Consider the following 20,342-nt stretch of genomic DNA (forward strand, 5'->3'; position numbering starts at 1 on the left):
TAAACTGTCCAAGTCCAAGGCCATTATCAAAATCAAGAAGAGTTCGGGAAGATGCAAGGGGGGAAGAAAAGCTCCTAGCAACTACAAAATCAAAGTATATCTTAATAATTCTCTAAGCTGCTGTTTCTGAGCCACTTTTCGAGTTCTTTTAAACGCTTCTCCAAACCATCCCGGGCTGGTCAAGAGGACAGGGACCAAAATAGATCGACGGAGCTGCCAGCTGGTGAATTAAGTAAACCAGTAGCCCAAACTGAAAGGCATGTTTCTCACCTCGAGCATCTGAAGCTGGTGTCTGCTCAGATGAAGAAAACAACTGTCATGCAGGAGAAGTAAAAGCAGGAGGAGGACCAGCGGCGGCGGCGGCGGCGGCAGCAGGAGAGGCAGCAGTGACAATAGCAACAGCATCCTGTTGTGTTAGCGCGACGACGGCCGAAAGGGGCTGAATCATTACAGAGCAGCAGGTGCCTGCCCTCGGAGCATCACTGCAAACACCGAGGGCTGGGGAGGCACGAGCGCGGCCAGGAGGGGCGGTCACTCCCTTCCCCGCCCCGCCTCCACCCACCCCCGGCTACTCCTCTTTGTCCTTCTTGAGTGCTCATTCACTTTCTTCCTCTGCGGCTCTTCTCTGCTTCAGTCTCTTTCTCTTTCTTTCCCCTCTTCATCCAAGCCCGTCCTCTCTCTCTCCTCGCTCTTTCCTCCCCCTCTCCCAACCCCCACTTTTCACTCTCTATCCATACTCTAGAACTGCAGGCTGGTCTGAGTAAAATCAGTATCCCAGCCGCACAGGACCGCCACTGACTTCCTATTTTATCCAATTAGAAGGAATAAAGGCCATCAAATCAAAGAGAGGCAGGCGGGCATCAGTTAAGCCTGGTCCCCATGGCCCCCACCCGTTTTACTCTCTTTTTCTTTCTTTCTCTACAAAAGTGGTCCCAGTCTTCTTCCACCCCCACCTTGCCGGCTTTCAGGCTCTTTCCTTCACCCACTGTTGGGTCAGAAAAAGCCAGCGATCGATGCTAGCAATCTAACAAAGCTGAGATGGGGAGGGGGGTGGGGGGGTGTAGGTGGGACCTTCTGGGTTGGACCTGAGGCTTGGCGAAGTCTGATATCTGATTCCTCCCTAGAGAGGTAAGCTTTTCAACAGCAATTTCTTTCTGCCTGCTGCTGAGAGATAGCATTCCTTCCGTAGCCCTCTAGTAAGTTTTGTTCACTAAGAGGACTGTTATTACCTGGTTTTTAACCAACAGTTCAAACATTTTTTTCCCCTAACCATGGACAGCTCTGCCTTTAGCCCTTTTTGCAATGACTATGTAAGATTTTGTCATGCCCAGGGAGAAATGCTGAGTACCTCTGGAGGGAGTGCTAGGGGAGGGGGTGGCAGCCCATATATCCTCTGCTGGAGTCCCCTTTGAATTTCATTTCTTCTGTCTCACCCAAAGCAGACTAGACTAATGTCAAGCTAACCGATGTCAAGCTAATAGAAAGCACCGGTAAGTAAGAGAGTTACGATGCGAGCAAAGCTACCACTTCATTTTTAGATTAGCCTTTCATGGTGACTCCACACTGCAGAGGTTTGAATTCCCTGGCACTGTAATACATACCACATGTCCTCAACTATCACCGCACTGCAAGTACTAAGAAGAGTTTTCTATGAGAGCATGCCTTCTGGGTTAGGTTTCAGGAGCTTTTACCTTCCAGATAGTTTCAATGCTGATTTTTTTTTTCTTTTAAAACAACAGTCATTAAAACACCAGAAGAAATGCACTGTTCTTAATAGAGACCACAGGCTTCTCCAAGCCCTCTGCTGCTTGTCACTGTACACAATATGCATCTGAACCTGAAATCCACACTTAATGTCCCTGTACGTCTAAACGGTTTCCAAGGAACCATTTTGTTCACCTATATCGATAGGGGTCTTTAAAACTCTCTCTAAATCTATACTACAGAGCCACCATATGAGTCCCTGAAGCAGTAAAATTTAGAACTCAAGTCCCAGGAAAATCTGCTTTAAGCACATTATATTTTGTAGTGCACAATCTCTGCTGCTTTGAAGTATATTTCAGCTGTAAATGGCAGGAGATAAGAATATTATCACTTCCTCCTTTAAGATGAAATTAGTCCATAATTATAAATGATTCAAAGGGTTTTAACATTTTAAACTGTGTTTGCAGTACTATCACTAACAACAATAAAAGCCTGCACCAATTTGCATAATTGTAACCATGACTATGACAAGTTTATAGGCAACATGAGTTACCCTTAAGTTCATCTCTCTATAACCTGCATTTACATACCAGTAAATGGTGTTTTAAAATAATTCCTGTGTTTATCTTCCAGGCTTATTTGATTTTAAAGCAGTGATAACTCTCTTACAAAGATTCTAGCAAAGGACATACAATTTCACAGTGTAGAAAATGTCTATAGAAGCATTTAAAATATTCAAACTGAAAGATAGTAAGATTTCAATGATCAATATTCATGTAAATATTCAAAAATAATACCAGCAGGTGTTTAGGCTAAATCAGGGTAATTTATAATTCCTTCCAAAAGCACCCAGTTGAAATTATGGCACTGAAGTCCTGAGTTTTGACCCAAACCAAAAATATTATACTCAATACACTGGCATTTCATCCAAGGCCAAGGTCAGCTAAATTTCAAAGACCAAAATGGGGTTCATGTGGCCCCAAGTCAGGCAGATATGAGAAAATACCAAGAATGATAACCCATAGTTTAGAAAAGTGTTCTTTATGTTGCACCAATAGCAATTATTCACCTTACCTCAATCATTAAGAGCAAACATATTCAGCAGACAATGCCCAGTTACTGGGCATTGTTATAGCTGTAACACTGAAAATGCCCAGCACTTGTAAAGAAAACCAACATTTTATACAAAGACTAGGACAAAACATCAGAGAGAGAATCCTATGGACTGCCACAAGTACTCATTCCCTTGGACTACATCAATGAGACTTTGGGATGTGTCTGTTTTCCACCTGGAAAAGGATTCCAGGAAATCTGTGGCACCCTGGTGCTAAGATTAGTCGCAGACAGCCAGCTTCCTATAAAACTGTGTGTTTTTTTTCCCACAAAATTAAAAAATGAACGTAACTGGGGAAAGAGAGAAGGATGGGAGGTAAAGAATAAAAGGAATTCTCCATTCATTCTACCCTTGGGACTAGGACCCAGAAGTTGCCTTTCTTCCTTTATCAAATCCTCTATAGCAATAAAAGAGTGAGAAAGGAAAGTGTGAATGGGGTTAGGGGGAAGAATTTCCTTTGGATAAAACCTGCATGTTTGTAGGAAGAACTGCAAGGATATGTCATTTAAACCCTTTAAGCTCTACCCCAATAAAGCCCAGGAACACCCCCATTTCCATGTCCTCTTAGAAAAATGAACTAGACAAATTTTTACTACCCTTTAAAACCTTTTATCACCATCTCCCTCACAACAATAAAAGCTATCTTCATGAGTTCCACCTAGGTTTCAGGCATTCTGCTAGGTTCATAACATACATTATTTCTGATCTTCACTAATCCCACACAGTTCATATTTATCTTAAATTTTTTTTTTTTTAAATTTCATTGGCCCAGGCAGCTTAGGTAATTTTGCCATGGACATATAGCTATTAAATAATAGGGCCAAGATTTGAGTAAGTTCTGATTCATCCTATTTCTGCTGAAAAATACTGCTTTTGTTTTTTCATCAAAAAGGTATATTTGATTACATTGTTGTTTACATATCACTTCAAGGAGAGACTATGACAACCAGAATACATAACAATGAAACAGGAATTAATACCTTAATATAATTTGTAAACAGACTTAAAAGGATCTAGTTTCCAAAGTAAGACCTCTAAAATTTTGCCTAACAATTTTTAGAAATTGACTCTAAAAATATTATCTCTGAAAAAGTTTGATATGACTCTAAAAATATTATCTCTGAAAAAGTTTATCCTTGCTCCTAAGTTTTATGACTGGCAAAAGAGTAGAATTTGCTTCACGGTATCTAATAGAGAATAAATGATGACAGCAGTCATTTCATTTGGGGAGATCATTACATATAAATGACAATTATTTATTTTTTTATTTGCTGATAAATTATGAAATCATCATTTTAGAAGTTATAAAAATTAAGCATAGGCCATTTAAATATTATCTCTTTATCATTTAAATCAAATGAGCTCTTCCATGGTCTTATTCCAGGGCTTTTTTGGGAAGCTATTTCAGTTATGTATTGCTGTGAAACAAATCACCCTGAAATAGCTTTAAAAAATCACTGCTTTATTCTGTAGGCTTACTGGGTTCAGCTGAGTGGTTCTTCTGCTCCATTTGATGTCAGCTGGTGCTGAAGGTGAGGAGCAACTGGGTGGAAACATTCAAGATGGCTCCTACACATGATGACTGGCAGCTGCTGCTAGATGCCAGCTGACACTGTGGAATGGGGCACTAACCTGTGGTCTCTCCTTGTGGCTTGAGCTTCCCACAGCATGGTGGCCAGTTTCTGAGGGAAAGGACTCAAAGAGGAAGAAAACCCAAACTGCCAGTTCTCTTGAAAGACTATGCCTGGAAGCAGCACACAAACTATTTCCACTGCATCCCATTGGTTAAAAAGTCACCGTGCCAGCCCAGACTCAAGAACAGAGGAAATAAATTCTGAGAGAGAAAGTGGCAAAGAATTTACAGCTGCAATTAATTTGCCACAGAGGATATAGAAGCAAATGCTAGCATACCAACCTGGATCAAGAAGAGACACAATAATATAGAATAGGATTTGGCAGAATAAAGTAAAATATACTTGCATTTCTGATCCACTTTCATAATATTTCAGCTTCCTTCTAAGCTGGCTTCAATGAAGAAAAAAAAAATCCCATAATTTCATCAAATAAAAAATACTAAAATTCCACTGCTACTTCAATTTAGGCAAGGCTATGTTGTTCTGCTTTACTTTTATTTGCTTTATTATCAGAAAACTGTACGGTAGCTTCCACAGATGAAAGGGAATGATAAATGCCATTTTGCTTTTGACCATATTACTAACTTATTTTCTCTTTGACATTTTTTCCTGTATCTTGGTGATATGACTCTAAAAACATCATCTCTGAAAAAGTTTATCCTTGTTCCTAAGTTTTATGGCTGGCAAAAGAGTAGAATTTACTTCATAGTATCTAATAGAGAATAAATGATGACAGTGGTCATTTCATTTGGGGAGATCACTACATACAAATGACAATTATTTATTTTTTTATTTGCTGATGAATTATGAAATAACAATTTTCACAAGAAAGCTCCAGGCCCTAAAGTTAAACTTTAAAAACTTGCAGCTTCTCTGGAGGATAAAGTACACCAGTGCGTCTGTTGGCTTCTTTCACTTATCCAAAAGACATGCCCTTAGCTAAGTCTCAGCTCCTTGATGGAGCCCTTCCCATTTTTCCAAATCATAAATCTAGCATTTCTTAACTGTACCATTTATTGGGGGCACATTTTCACAGTCCTGTGTCATCATTTAATTATATCATGTATACAGGGCTGAAGAATGCAATTTATTTGAAGGCAAAGATTATTAGTATCTTTTCCAAACTTAGAGCTGTGCTATCCATTCAACACATACATTTTACTTGGTTTTACTTTTCACTGGGATTGCATTACACAGATTACGGTGTCTCTAATAAATAAGTAGGCCTTATTCATATCCATCATCTAAAATATCCTCTATTTTTTTCAAGTCTTTTCATGTCCTGGTCAGATACTTCCTTATCAAATTTCTCTGTTCCAAAATATGCCATGAATGAATTTAGCCTGATTTAGCGAAACTCAACTACCACAGATCCTATCAATGGATGGAAAGTTTGGAATATGTCAATATTTAACTTTTTCTTGTCACACCTCTCTATCCAGCTAAAGAGAAAAGTTCTCTGAGAGCAGACCAAACCCATGTGCTATTGATGTTCTTCCACATTATTTATGATGCAAAATGGGTGAGATCAATGAAACTCATTTTATCTTACTGGGCATGCCTTTTCTGCCCACTTTAAAGGTGAGTCAAGACTGATTATTCTTACCCATTGTAAATGTTCTCAGAACAGACAATTTGACTGAATTTTAACATTACTTTGCGAGATGCTATATCAAGTGCTTGATATTGACTGTGCTCTGTGTTCTCATTCTGTAACATGATGAGCAATTTACTCTGGTGCATTTTGTTCTTTATGAGTTAACATCCTTTATAACTGAAGATAGAGTAAATGATCTCAAAGATGAGGATGCTAGAATATTACATGGAAAGATACTTCAATTGCATATAATAGTTAGAGTAAGTTTGCTTTACTTTGGGAGAACCTATTAATTTCTCACTCCCTGTAAGTGAAATCATTAGTTTTTGACACATACAGTTTAATGATCATTATACAAGTTGCCCTTCTTTTAAAATTCCTCTGGAAAAGTTTTGGAACTAGATGGAAGGAATGGTTACATAACATTGCAATAAATGCAACTGAGTTGTTGACTTTCAAATGGCGAATTTTGCTGTGTGAATTTCAACTCAATGAAAAATCAGACTTTGTTATGTGTAGGGTGCCCTTTCTTCTAGAAAGTGTCAATAGGCAATGTGGCAATGAATCTTAGGCAATTATTAACTATGAACTCTGAACTTATGTTAATATTTATATATACGTATATGTATATTTATGTATATATGTAGAGACAGGGTTTCACTCTGTCTTCCAGGCTGCAGTGCAGTGGCACAATCATAGTCACTGCAGCTTTGATGTCCTGGGCTCAAGCGATCCTCCCACCTTAGCCTCTCAAGTAGCTGAGACTACAGGTGCACACTACCATGCCTGGCTAATTTATTTTAAATTATTATTATTATTTTGTAGAAGTAGGGTCTCACTTTCTCACCCATGCTGGAGTGCAATGATGACATCATAACTCACTATGGTGTCAAACTCCTGACCTCAACAATCCTCCCACCTCAGCCTCCCAAAGTGCTGGTATTACAGGTGTGAGCCGCGATGCCTGCCAATAGGTATATTTGAAATAGAAAAACAGGATGGCACTGAACAGTGAAAAATAGTTTAGTATATAAAACAGGATAGAAAGATAAGCCTTTGCTCACGTTCTTATAAGTGTTTTGAATTTAGACTCTCAATGTCATAACCATTTATTATGTTTTTAGTGTGGATGTGCTTCTGAGATCTTTGGGATGAAGTATTCCACTGGAAATATGTGCCAAGGATGAGGGACAAGTGACAGTCTTCCTGTATTATCTGTGCTTTTTTATTAAATGTGTCATAAACTCAACACCACAATGTCAGCTCCATAAGGGCACACACTTGTGTCTGTGTCCACTGCTATACCCCCCAGTACCGACAGCATGCCTGGCACACAGCAGACATTTGTTAAACAAATGCATCATCCAGTGAAAATGACACAGAAGAACGATGAATAAACTGTGGGAAAACATCTTTGAGACATGGGTTTTACCAGTGGGAATAAATGCAAATAATGTTAAATTATTATGTATATTTGCGTTTTGTGTGTGTGTATGACAAAAAGAAGAAAAAAACAAAAGAAACATCTTTATATTGACTAATATGAGGTTATGTGGATAAATGGCTATTCATAATATTTACTAGAGCAATAAATGTTGGCTTAGGTACCTTTAGTAAACATCTTTGCTGTATCTTATTAATATTCACTATTACAGTTAAGTTCAGGGCATACAGCAGCACAGCTCAGAGACAGTTTCTGTTGTTTTTCATTCTTCTGGCAAATGTAACAAAAATGCAAGATATAATTTTCCTTTGAGGCACATATCCATGTGCAATCTTATTTAACAAAAATGACAATGGATGTATTTTAATGCAGTATGTTTTAGCTAAAAACAAGGAAGAAATACCTTGATAACCAACGTCAGCTTAATACAAATTCAGCAAAGTTTTAAAAATGGGAGTCATTGAACTTGACTTACACGTAAGCACTAGCTATTCGTTTTAAAGTTCAGTTTAAAACTGAACTTGTCAGCCAATTCTACAAACTGGTCCCCCAATCAACCCAGGAATGTAGTTAGTTAGTATATAGCACAGCATATCACTTATAGCAAATGCTCTAGAAATATGTGTTAATTTGATTTTTAAATCTCTTGCTTAAAATAGAGAGAAATGGTTGAGCATGAGATTATACACATGTGAAGGCAGTTATGAATTACTCATAAGAGAGTACCAGCTATTCAAGAAACTGAAACTTCATATAAGCCCATGTATAAATATACTCGCACAATATACCCAGAAAAAGAAAGCTTGAGGAAAGGGAGGATTACCTGAAGTCTTTCACTTTTAAACATGGTTCAAATTTCTTTTCTCTTTTATTTATTTATTTTCTTTTGAGATGGAGTCTCACTCTGTTACTTAGGCTGAAGTGCAGTGACAGAATCTTGGCTCCCTGCAGTCCCCGCTTCCCAGGTTACAGTGCCTCAGCTTCCTGGGTAGCTTGGATTACCAAGCATGCACCACCACGACTGGCTAATTTTTTAATTTTTAGTAGAGACAGAGTTTTGCCATGTTGGGCAGGATGGTGTCAAACTCCTGACCTCAGATGATCCTCCTGCAGTGGCCTTCCAAATTGCTGGATTATAGGTGTGAGCCACCATGCCCAGCCAGTTCAAATTTCTAAATCTGAAAAGACTTCAGCCAGAGAAAACATCTTATATATTTTCCTTAGAGTACACACAGTTTTTTTTTCTCCTTGTTGCTGATCAAAATAAAAATATAAAATTGCATCAAAGTTGGGGGGGGGGGGAAGGAGAAATAAAAATATGTGCAGTTTCCAGAACTGATTGAGCCTTCCTAGTGAACCACCTAAGTGTCGAAACACTACTATAAGGTCATAACCCTTATGATGCTCATGGAAGCAGAAGTATCCCATTTAAAACGAAGTGCCAATCTCATATTTTCTGCTGCTTTTCAGCCTAAGGGGTGGAAAACTTTTCTGCATTGTTATAATTTATATAACTTAAAAAGATATGAATTTGAAAGTTATAAAAATATCCTATGATTTGACCTCCAGCTCAAATATTTCTATCATAAACCACCCAATAGGTTGCTAGAGTCAGACTTATTTAAGAAAGACTTGTTTCTTTTTTCTCTGATGGGTAGCTCCTGCCTCTCATCCCAGCTACTAGGGAGGATGAGGCAGGAGGATTGCTTGAGTTTAGGAGTTCGAGACCAGCCTGGGCAACATAGGGAGACTATATCTCTAAAACACAGGAGGAAAAAAAAAGAGAATGGACTTGTTTCTTTTCTATTTCAGTAAGTAAAAGAATTTACATTTAATGCAAAGGTCAACTACAATCTCAATAATAATTAATTTTTTAAATTGATTGTATGTTGGAGCTCCATCAGGTCTTACCCATGAATTTTATTTTATACAAAAAGAAAAATGTTCTTGGGAGGTAAAAAATAAAAAAAAAACCTGCTGAGTCACAAAGAAATTAATTTCAGAGTTAGGACTAAAAATCACATCTATTTCTCCTTTTTAATTAATTTCTGTAAAGAAAAACTCTTTAGTTACATGCTGCCATTGCAGATACACACACTTGATTAGATAGTTTAGATTTTTCTCTCACTTGGGGCCATGAATGATCTCTGTACCAATACCTCACTTTGAGCATTTCCTGGGACCATTTCTACATGTAAGTTTACTCTTTAATAATACTCCCACAACCACTTGTGGTCACAACTCTACTTAATGGCCCTTTTTCTGAAAGATATTCAGAGACTAATATTCATATTTGGACTCTGTTATCAAACAGCATTTTATCAAATTAAGGGAGCATACAAAAAGTGTGCTCCAGAACCCAACAACTTCCCCTGAGAACAGGCTGGAGATTCGACGTTACCTGAATCGTAGGAGCATTACAATTAGCTTGATTGCTTACATAGGAAAGTACAGAATAAAGAAACTCCAGAGGATAGCAAGGCAGTTCACCAAAAACGGGAATCACTGGACATTACTACAGTAGCTCAAACACAAATTGTATCAAATATGGTTAGTATCTGGGAATCAGGGAGCCAAGGTTACATCCTGTTTTGATTTGGAGAATTCAAAGCCTGGGACAGGGGAAGTAGTCCTTAACAAGGAGCACGAGCAAGAAGATTGCTACTGGCTGAGTTACATTATGAAATATGATGACTAGATAATGCTTGGTCCAAATACGGTGGCTTATCGGAGAGAAACATATATTCTATTTGATAGTATTATCCATGACCTATATGTAATTTTTAAGAATGTAATAAAATATGTATACCATGCATACTGGGATATTTTGGGGTAACATGAATTCATGTATCCTTGAAATTTCATCAAAAAATAAAAAATTAATAGATAATTGGGTAGACATTTGCTAAGTAAATCTAGGAAAATATTAACTGTATAATCTTGGTAGCTGGCATAATTTTGTTTATTGTGCAGTTAATTCACCTTTTCTCTATGTTTAAAAATTTCATAATAAAATGCTGGAAAATTTTCAAAATTTTTTCATGATGTTTCTGGGTTCACATATAAAAAGCCTATCTTGATATACTACAGTAAATTTTATTATAAAACTCATTACCTATGCCAAACAAACAAAATAATCCACCAATTCTACATTTAGTAACCTCCACTTGGTTATTTTTTTTCCTCCTCTGCATCACCCCTCCAGGCCCCACCCATCATCACCTTTTCCCATTTTATGGAATTGATTTTAAGATGAATTTCAAAATTATATCAAGAGTAAAAGATCCACAATTTTAACTGTTATCTAATGACAGTGAGATATCTTTAAATGGCAAATCATTAATTGCTATAGAACATCTAAGAGCTTTTTCTGCCCCCCTCTCCTCACCCGATACCATTTATTTATTGAGAAGGGATTTTCCTTAATGCTATACTTCAATCACTGGGGAATTTGAACATCTATGAATAATGTGACTTGGGAAAATGTAAAGTTCACATTACTGAAAAAATCTGAAAGATCAGATGGTATGCTTATTCTGTTGAAATAAATAGAATCCTTGGATTATTCAGGACACTCCCATTCTGAACACACCTCTTCCAGTGGCCAACTGGTCAGTGGACCATAAGGCCAGAGGCTCCCATGTGAAGGCTGAGCTTCTCTGCTGCTGGATTTTCCACCCAGTGATTCATACAGATATTTTATAAACTATTAAATATGTATGATGCAGTACAAAGCCCCTCTAAAAGCATCTGTATTTAACTAAATCATGTCCCTGACAGCAAGAGGCATACAGAGCAATTTAACCTAGCAGGAAAAGTCCTTCTTTTACAAATCACTGCAGTGCAGTGCTTCAATCATATGCTTCATTTTGCACCCTCCCCATACGTCCAGTAAGAAAGGAAAAGCTTAACTTAAATGGTTTGAAATGCTTTGAGATAGGATTCTAAAACAAAACATAAGTCTTTTGAAGTGTTTCTCAAAAATGTTACCACTGGAAGGCTTTGCCACTACTCTGTCCCTAGAGGTCAGAGAAATAACCCAGCCTCAGGTTAAGTCTCCTTAACGTGGGGCTAAATACCTGGAATTAGCTCACTCTCTTCTATGCTCTTCCAAATGTCTCCTACTGTTTACTGACTGATATCAAAGGCATCTAAAAAGTATCAATGTACCTCTAGATCCCCCAAATTCTTCTTTTTCACCCCAAAAAAGATTCAAAGAAAAAAGTTTTGGATGGGAAACTTCAGGACACACCAAAAATTAACTCATTGTTATCCATTCACAACCTTAAGACCAAAGAATTTAGTGAGATAAGTAGTACTAATTAAGTAGTTTTCCAAGGTACCTAAGCATTTGGCAAGGCAGAAAATAGCAGAGGGATGGCTACATTTTCTTAAAAGTGCGATGACAGCGTAAAACATTTGCAGAAATCTCATGCAGAGAACTAACTGTGCTCCCAGAGACAGGTGGTTTTATGTAACCTATGGTAGGAGGGAAATATGTTGAATGAGTACAAAAATAATTACCTTACTGTCAAAAAAAAAAAAAAATCTGGGCTAAATGCTTGAATTGCCCAACTCAAAATGAAATGGCATTACTGTAATTCAGCCAACTGATCAGGAGATGTGCTGTGCGGATTTAAACGAACTTCTTTTCACAATCTGGCAAGTACAAAATGGAAAACCTCAAGATGACCTGCTTCTCAAAAGCAGTAGATGTCAAATTTTAAGGTCACTGTACAGGGTGTAATAAAAAGAGTTACCATTTCTAAAGACCTAATCTATATGTTAATTTACTTAGCTACCCATCCACCTATCCATCCAAAAGATGTTTACTAAACGACCATGTGTGCCAGGCATTGCGCTAGGGTTTGTAGATTTGGTAACAGGAAATTAAAGTAATTTCCATCTTATAGTTTTCCTTTTTTTTTCTTTTTTTTATAAAGTAGCAAGTACGATCTGCAGAGAGTGAAGGCATGATTTGAATTTTTAGAGTGATAAAGTCTAAGTCACCTTAGAAAATGGGAGGTAAGGCTGACTGTGAAAAACAGAAACAGGTCAGACATTGTGTCAAGTAGTATATATACATCAGTCCTTATTATCATCTTCTCAACCAGTCTGCAAAGTAACTGATACTCTTCTTATTTTAGAGGTAGAAAAAGTGAGGATTAAAAAAACCACAGATAACCCACAATTACATAGCTAGTAAGTGGTGACACAAAGATTTAAACCTTCTGAACTTCAAAGGCCATGTTTCTGTAGTACTGTACAAAATCTTTATACTGATATAAAGTATGGAAGAGGACTTTCAAAAAAAATTTTTTGAATCATCAATTACATGACAGATCATTGTTTCTGTCATTGATTTCTATAGTAAAATGTTTATTTGGACTTACACAAGACTCAGTATGGGAACAGGGGAGAAAAGAAGAAAAAATATGAGATTATTGTTCACATACATATTACAATTTCTACTTTGGAAGATTTATTTTTTATATTAGTTTTTTCCAATACCAGGATTTAATATGGAATATTAATTAGGTTGTCCACTTAACGATGTGATGTGTCTTAAGTCTAGCCATGATGAAACCAACCCATTTAAATAATGTTGCTAGCAAGTACATGCATTTACATGAATGAAAATAATTTAACATACTAAACAGTATGATGGCCCTCTGTTGCATATTTCTTTGAACATCAACAAGATGAGGGAATAAGGCATGCCACAAACTCAGAGCTTAGCAGGAAAATGTAATTTGTTTTTTTCAATTTTTTGAGAGTTTTAATCAGTATTTGAAAGCACCATACAATTACAGCGAATTAGAAATTACTCAAATTAAACTGAAAAGGGAAGATCAGGTCAGTAGTTAATGCTGCTTCTGCCACAGATTTCCCATTTGGTTTTTAAAATGTATGTATATTCAAAGTTTTTCCACAGACATTTAAGGTTGATCTTGTCTCTGCTGCTTTATGCAACTTTTTTTTTTTTTTTTTTTTTTTAAAGACAGGATCTTGCTCAGCCTCAAACTCCTGGGCTCAAGTGATCCTCCTGTTTCAGCCTCTCAATTACCTGGGACTAGAGGTATGCATCACCATACCTGGCTAATTTAAAAAATTTCTTTGTAAAGATGGGATCCTACCACGTTGCTCAGGCTAGTCTCGAGCTCCTGGTCTCAAACGATCCTTCTGCCTCAGCTTCCCAAAGTGCTGGGACTACAGGTGAGAATCTACTCACTTACAGACTACTGCTCCCAGCCTTAAGCAACTTCATTCATTCCTTCAATGATTTTTTTAAGCAAGTGCCTCATATGTACCAGGCCCTATTCAAGACTGAGAGGAAGAGGAAAGCAGGCACTGGGGAAAGAGATTGCAATAGTTTCTGCTTCCATAATATTTACATTCTAGTGGAAGACTTAGGTTTCCTAATCTTAGGTGGGTATAAAGGCAGACTTCAGAAGTAAGAGCCGATAGTCTTATAATGGATTCTATTTATAAAGTTGACATATAGTGGAGTAATATTTTTTAACGATCCTGTCAGGAAACACTGTTTATTGTATGTGCATGTCTAAGTATCTAAAATTTTCCTTCACTCCAGATCCAGTTATGGAAATGTTTTCTTCTGATAGCGTTTTGTTTGATTAGTGATATAAGAAGAATGCAGAATTCAATTCTAGAAGAGATCATGCCTAGGCAAGAGGCCTTTGGAGGTACTGGACAATTATAAGCAGACAAACATAATCTATCTGTTTCCATTCTCGGTAACCGTCAAGACAAAACAGCCACAAAAACAGACTAGGCTGTTGCAGTCATTTAATGATTGAATTTTTTTTAAAGCTGTTGACTCGATTGTTTTTGGTAGATGAATTAAAATAAATAAAAGAAAGCATTAATACAGTTTATTATTATCTTTTTGAGGAATTGAAGCTTTCTTATGTACTGGTGATACCCAAAGCACAATTTTAAAGTACAGTTAGTCAAATTTTGTGAATTATTAAGGAAATGTGTTAATTTCACAGAAATTCTAAAGTATCAGCATAAAAAAGTAGTCAAAAATCAAAGAGAAAAGAATGAATTACATGCATACAGATGTATATCTGATTTAAAAATTTGTTACTTATAGATACTAGGTTAATTAATAACAGGTTCTATAGCAATCAAAGAAGTAAGTGTTAAACATTTTAACTGGTTAGTCCTGATAACCACCTAGCTTTGCAAAATCGTTGGCATGTCAGATGCTCAAGAGGATGAGAAAGAGTTTTACAATTAAACTTACAAGGATCATCTTTTTAAATGAATGAGGTGCTCAGAGATGAACTGATGGTAACTAAATAAATCAATAATAAAATGATCAGGATGAACATCCTGTATCATGTTAGAAACAATTTTCCCTTCTCATAAAAATATACAAGGCTCTAGAGCAACAAATTTATCATCAGCATCTAAATCAATTTTTTTTTTTTTTTTTGAGACAGAGTCCTGCTCTGTCATCCACGCTGGAGTGCAGTGGCCCGATCTTGGCTTACCAAATTCTCTGCTTCCAGGTTCAAGTGATTCTCTTGCCTCAGCCTTCTGAGTAGCTGGGATTATAGGTGCACACCACCACGCCCAGCTAATTTTTGTATTTTTAGTAGAGATGGGGTTTCATCATGTTAATCAGGCTGGTCTCGAACCCCTGACCTCATCAGCCTTGGCCTCTTAAAGTGCTGGGATTACAGGCATGAGACACCGCGCCTGGCCACATCTAAAGCAATTTGAACTTTTTGTCCTTACAGTATAATCATAACATTGAACATTGTCATTGTGTGACAGGTCCAATTCAGGCATGTCCAGTGAAGAAAAGAGTGTTTACTTCAATGGAACTCATTTTATATTAACGTGGCTTAAAGGTACATTTTTAAAAGTTGCTAAAATTATTTTCACTTTAAAAATTGGTTTCTCTTATTTAAATACTATTTTCTCTGATGCTCAAAAATAAAACATTAATTTTTAATGCCACAAGTTTATAAAACACTTTGAAGTTAAAAGTATAAATATGCATTATTTACTTTGCTATTAACTTATTAACACAGCATTTACCTTTTTATTACAAATTCAATAATTTGTTATACCACTAAGCTACATGGAGCATTAGGTACTGGGTAAAACTAAGATCTTGTTGCTATTGTTCTCAAGAACAAATGTGTCCACACCCAAAAATCCAGTGAATTCTGTGCAAATTAAAAGAGTTTTTTTAATGAGTAGTAAATTAAGTCCAACTATGAGCAACAGAGTCTCAAAGCATCCTAGATTAACATCATCAGAATTTCCCATGTTGAATTAAGCATGTGGTTTGGTCAGCAAAGATATTCTTTTTCTATTTCTTGTTTATATCTACTGTAAATACCATAAGCATTCCATTAGCATTAACCCAATGATTAATGCATATGTCATGGGCTCAGGTTCTAATCATTGATAATAACTGCCTACCACTATTTCCACAACTGTTCATCTCCCAACTCTTTTACCCTGACTAACAAAGAAATGCCTACGAAAGTCTAAGAGTTCATGTAGTTACAGGAAACCAGATGCATTATTTATAAGGATGCAGAGGCTAGAAAGTTCGGCTGTGTCTCTTACCCGAGCAGCAGTAGGCTCTAAGATATCGGCAATAGGACCATTGCCAGTACATTAGAAGATGAGATAGAAGGGATCCCTGCCAAATAAAATAGCTAAGTAATAACAAATGTTAAAAAAGGAGAGGCTTGGGGGTTGGAAGGAGTCTTGAGATGACTGTTGAAGCACAATTCAGAAGATCACCAAGCTTTTGCAGTCAATACGGAAAGAATTGTAATCCCAATTAATTCTTTGTATCTTTCTTGAGTACTTGCTTTTTAATTACAGTTATATACTCTTTTTTAAAAATGTGACTATAGTATTTATACATAAATGAGAAAGTACAACTGGTATAAAAGAGTAAAGTGCACAGTATGTGATTTTAAGTTCAGGTATTATTAACTGTGTGTTCGTATGGCCCACTGTGTTTAGAAATCCATACTACTGTTTTAGTGATCCAGGAAAAATCAGTATTTTTCTTCTTTGATTTCAGAGAAAAAGAAACCAAGATACAAAAAGCCACAATGTCTTATTTTTCATGTGTTCCAAGTGATATATTGCTATAGACAGATATCTGTTGTGGCTTTAAGCAGATTTTGAGATAATGCCATTCAAGTTTCATTTTCTGTTTAATCATCGTCCGTCACTTGAAATTTACACCACAGCACAAGAAGAAGCTGCATGCTTTAAATGTTAACAACAGCAGGGAATGAAAATGCCATCTTGCCCGAAAAAAAACAAAAAACAAACAAACAAAAAAAACAACCTAATGTCTGACAAAATAAGTCAATTGAAACACAGAAAAAAGAAAAGTTACCATAGGGATTGTTAAAACAAATAACCTTCCACATCAATCTGAAACTTAAACCAAAAGCTATGGTTGTAGTCTGCTTCTCAGAACTGATCTGAATATGTCCATCAACTTCAAACCTGAAGTAGCTAAGGCTACATGCCATATGTTGTGTTTATTCTTTTCTTTGGATAACCTAAGCATTTCAGATGTTGAATGCATACACCTTTTATCTACAATACCATTCTCATCATTATCTCCCCATTCCAAATGTGTGCACACTGGGTGGCAGACGGGAGGAGGTTCGTGGCAATTTTTAAAAATTATCCAAGTACCAATAAAATTGTTCTACTTTTAATAGCTTTTATTATAGTAAATGGGTGTGTCTATTCTGTATCGTGCTTAGGAAACTGGATTCACAATCAGATTTGGTCATCTCATTACGGGAAAAGGACCATTTCTGAAGTAGTTGCAATGATCATTTGCCCTTTAGCCTAGTATGATAGAGGTCACAAAAAGAGCTCTCTGAAGTCAAGAAGTGTTTTTCTGAGCCTTCAACCTCTACTATCTGTGGGTGAAAAGAACACAGGATGAACAGTCAGGAAGACTGGGGTTGAATCCTGCTTCTACCACTACTTGACAAATACTGAATTGTCTTGAGTATCAGTCTCCCCATCTATATAATGGGACTAACAATATCCATTCTCAGAGGGAAGCATCTCACACATAGAAGATGCTCATTAAAATATATTATTGTTGCCTATTATTACTATTAAAGATAAGAAAGGGAAAATAATCCACTTTGATACTGTTACGGCAATTCTCCTGTTCCCAAGCAAGTTCCTCTTCAGCACTACAGAGAGGAACAGCGACCAGTTAATAAATAGATTCTGGAACAATTTGCAATAATCCTATCAAAGGAGAAACAGATTTTTATAAATCACCATGAAAACAACTATTTATGATGAAATATCTTCCAGATGTAAAAAGCAGATATAAATTAAAAATACACATATATAGAATGTGAATGCTTCTCAAAATATTACAAGTTCTCTAATAAATATTATTTTAGCCACTGTTAGTTTGTTAAAACTTTGATTTTAAAATATTTAAATATCTGTGTCCATGCTTTAAGGTAAAGGTGGTTTTCTTTTAATTGTATATGTGTATAACTTTAAAAAATGATAATCCAACAAAAAATTCCTTAAATTATTGATAATGTTGACATCCATTTAATAAATACTTCCTGGGAAATGGCATAGTGATAAGTTATGGGACTAGAAATACAAAGCAATCAAAATTCTTCCCTTTAGTATTTTACATTCTGGTGGGGGAACCGATACGCACCCCACTGTGGATAAGAAGTGGCAAAGCTGTGGTCCAAGCAAGAGCTAGGGACCACCTAGAGCGAACTTCTAGGGAGTAAAAGATAGTGTAACATCTAACTACAAAATAATAAAGGGTTTGCTTTTATTCCTTGATTGGACAAAGAATGCTTTTAAAAAATAATTTTAGACCATTATTTTAATAAAATATACCCAGGTCTGCACTTCGAATAAAAAGGAGGGAGAAGAAGTTATGACATTTTGAAAATTGAGACTACAGCAAACTCTGTTCTTCATAAAGACCTTCTCCACCAGGAGCTTTTATTAGACTCATTCCTCGGTGCACTGTTTACCCAAAAGATCACAGCCAATGTTCTAGAAACCTCAAAAAATAAGCAGAGGCTAGGTGCGGTGGCTCACGCCTGTTATCCCAGCACTTTGGGAGGCCAAGGCGGGTGGATCACTTGAGATCAGGAGTTTGAGACTAGCCTGGCCAATGTGGTAAAACCCTATCTCTATCAGAGATATAAAATATTAGCCAGGTGTGGTGGCGCATGCCTGTAATCCCAGGTACTTGGGAGGCTGAAGCAGAAGAATCATCGCTAGAACCGGGTAGGCAGAGTTTACAATGAGCCTAGTTAGTGCCACTGTACTCCAGACTCCAGTCTGGTAACAAAGCATGACTCCATCTCAAAAAAAAAAAAAAAAAAAAAAAAGAAGAGGCAGAAAGTTTTATTGTAGTTGTTTCTGTGTGTATACATGTAGTGCATGTTAACTTTCATTTTTCTTTATTTTTTCACTAAGTTGAATGAATTCAAATAACAATCCTCTTCACCTGCATTGTAAAATCATTTTTAAATGTTTTAATAAACCTCTTAGGTGTCTTTGAGTCATCTATTTTCCTCCTAAACTTTATCTTGCTTTCACACACAATCTCATTTGCACACACAAGGTAATTCTCCCACCTCCATAATCTATTTATCTTAAAACACAGCCAGGGACCCTTTGTATGGTTTATTTCCTCACAGATAACTTGGGGAAACTCTGAACAAAGATGCATTTATGCTCTGGAACATTAGGGAGGTGAAATTAAGAAGCTTCTATGAAAACAACAGAGGAATAAAATACATCTGGATCAAGTAAGAGAAGTATACAAAATTTGTGAAAAATCTATTATGGCTACTTAATATTTCTCTCAGATATATGTAAGGCTATGCCTCTTCATATCACATTTCATCATAAAAAATAGGGGGGAAATGGGGGAGGGGCGGGGGGTGGGGAGGTGGGAAGAGATAGCATGGGGAGAAATGACAGATACAGGTGAGGGGACGGAAGGCAGCAAAGCACACTGCCATGTGTGTACCTATGCAACAATCTTGCAAGTTCATCACATGTACCCCAAAACCTAAAATGCAATAAAAAAAAAAGGAAGAAAAAAAAAAAAATACCCTGTTTGACAAGGCAGGTTCCTCCTGGTACATTTCATCAGAGCTGGGACATATTAGATTCTACAGCTTAAAGAAATGCAGCTACTTCCTTTTCATAGCTTTCTAGGCTGAGACTTATACAAAAAAAAAAAAAATCTGTTCTCAAAGCTACATTATTTATGAAAGATGGATTTTTATAGGCTGATTCAATATGTAAATATCTAGGTTAAAATGTAGGACAATATTTGTGTAGAACTAGCATTTTAAATATTTTGTCATGCAGAATTTTATTTTTTAATATACCTTAAATTCCCATTTGTATTGAAATCTTTATCAAATGACACAGAAATTTCTTGTCAGTTAGTCACTGCTCTTAGTAAATGAATTTTAAGAAAATCAGGGGTGGAATGATCATAAAGGTAAAATTTTGGTTTTATAATTTTAACAGATTAATTTCCTTTACTGGATTCCTTGATTATAACTCAGCATCCTTTTTTAAATTTATCACTTCTCCCTTCTTTGGATCAATTCAAGTCTTTAAACAATAAAAATTAAAAAAACAAAACAAGTCTTACTTAGGAACAAAACAAGTTCAGGAAATTGCAAGCTGGGTGCGGTGGCTCGTGTCTATAATCCCAGCACTTTGAGGCTGAGGTGGGAGCATTGCTTGAGCCCAGAAGTTTGAAACACAAGAAGACCCTGTCTCTATTTTAAAAAA

General features: G+C 36.5%; 2 protein-coding genes across 10 annotated transcripts in view; both read right to left on the reverse strand.

The window, feature by feature from the left end:
• The window catches only part of NRG1 (neuregulin 1), a 1,133,076-nt gene that overhangs the window by 119,367 nt on the left and 993,367 nt on the right, over positions 1–20,342 (reverse strand). The gene's annotated exons all lie outside the window — the stretch shown is intronic.
• On the reverse strand, positions 229–19,492 carry LOC141580836 (uncharacterized). Its single transcript, XM_074383897.1, has one exon. The coding sequence runs from the start codon at positions 403–405 to the stop codon at positions 229–231; it is 177 nt and encodes a 58-aa protein (XP_074239998.1). The 5' UTR covers positions 406–19,492.

Source organism: Saimiri boliviensis, chromosome 13, assembly GCF_048565385.1.
Source record: "Saimiri boliviensis isolate mSaiBol1 chromosome 13, mSaiBol1.pri, whole genome shotgun sequence".
Classification (NCBI taxonomy): domain Eukaryota; kingdom Metazoa; phylum Chordata; class Mammalia; order Primates; family Cebidae; genus Saimiri; species Saimiri boliviensis.

Coding starts and splice junctions, on each gene's coding strand:
- LOC141580836 (XM_074383897.1), bottom strand. CDS start 405: ATGCTGTTGCTATTGTCACTGCTGCCTCTCCTGCTGCCGCCGCCGCCG.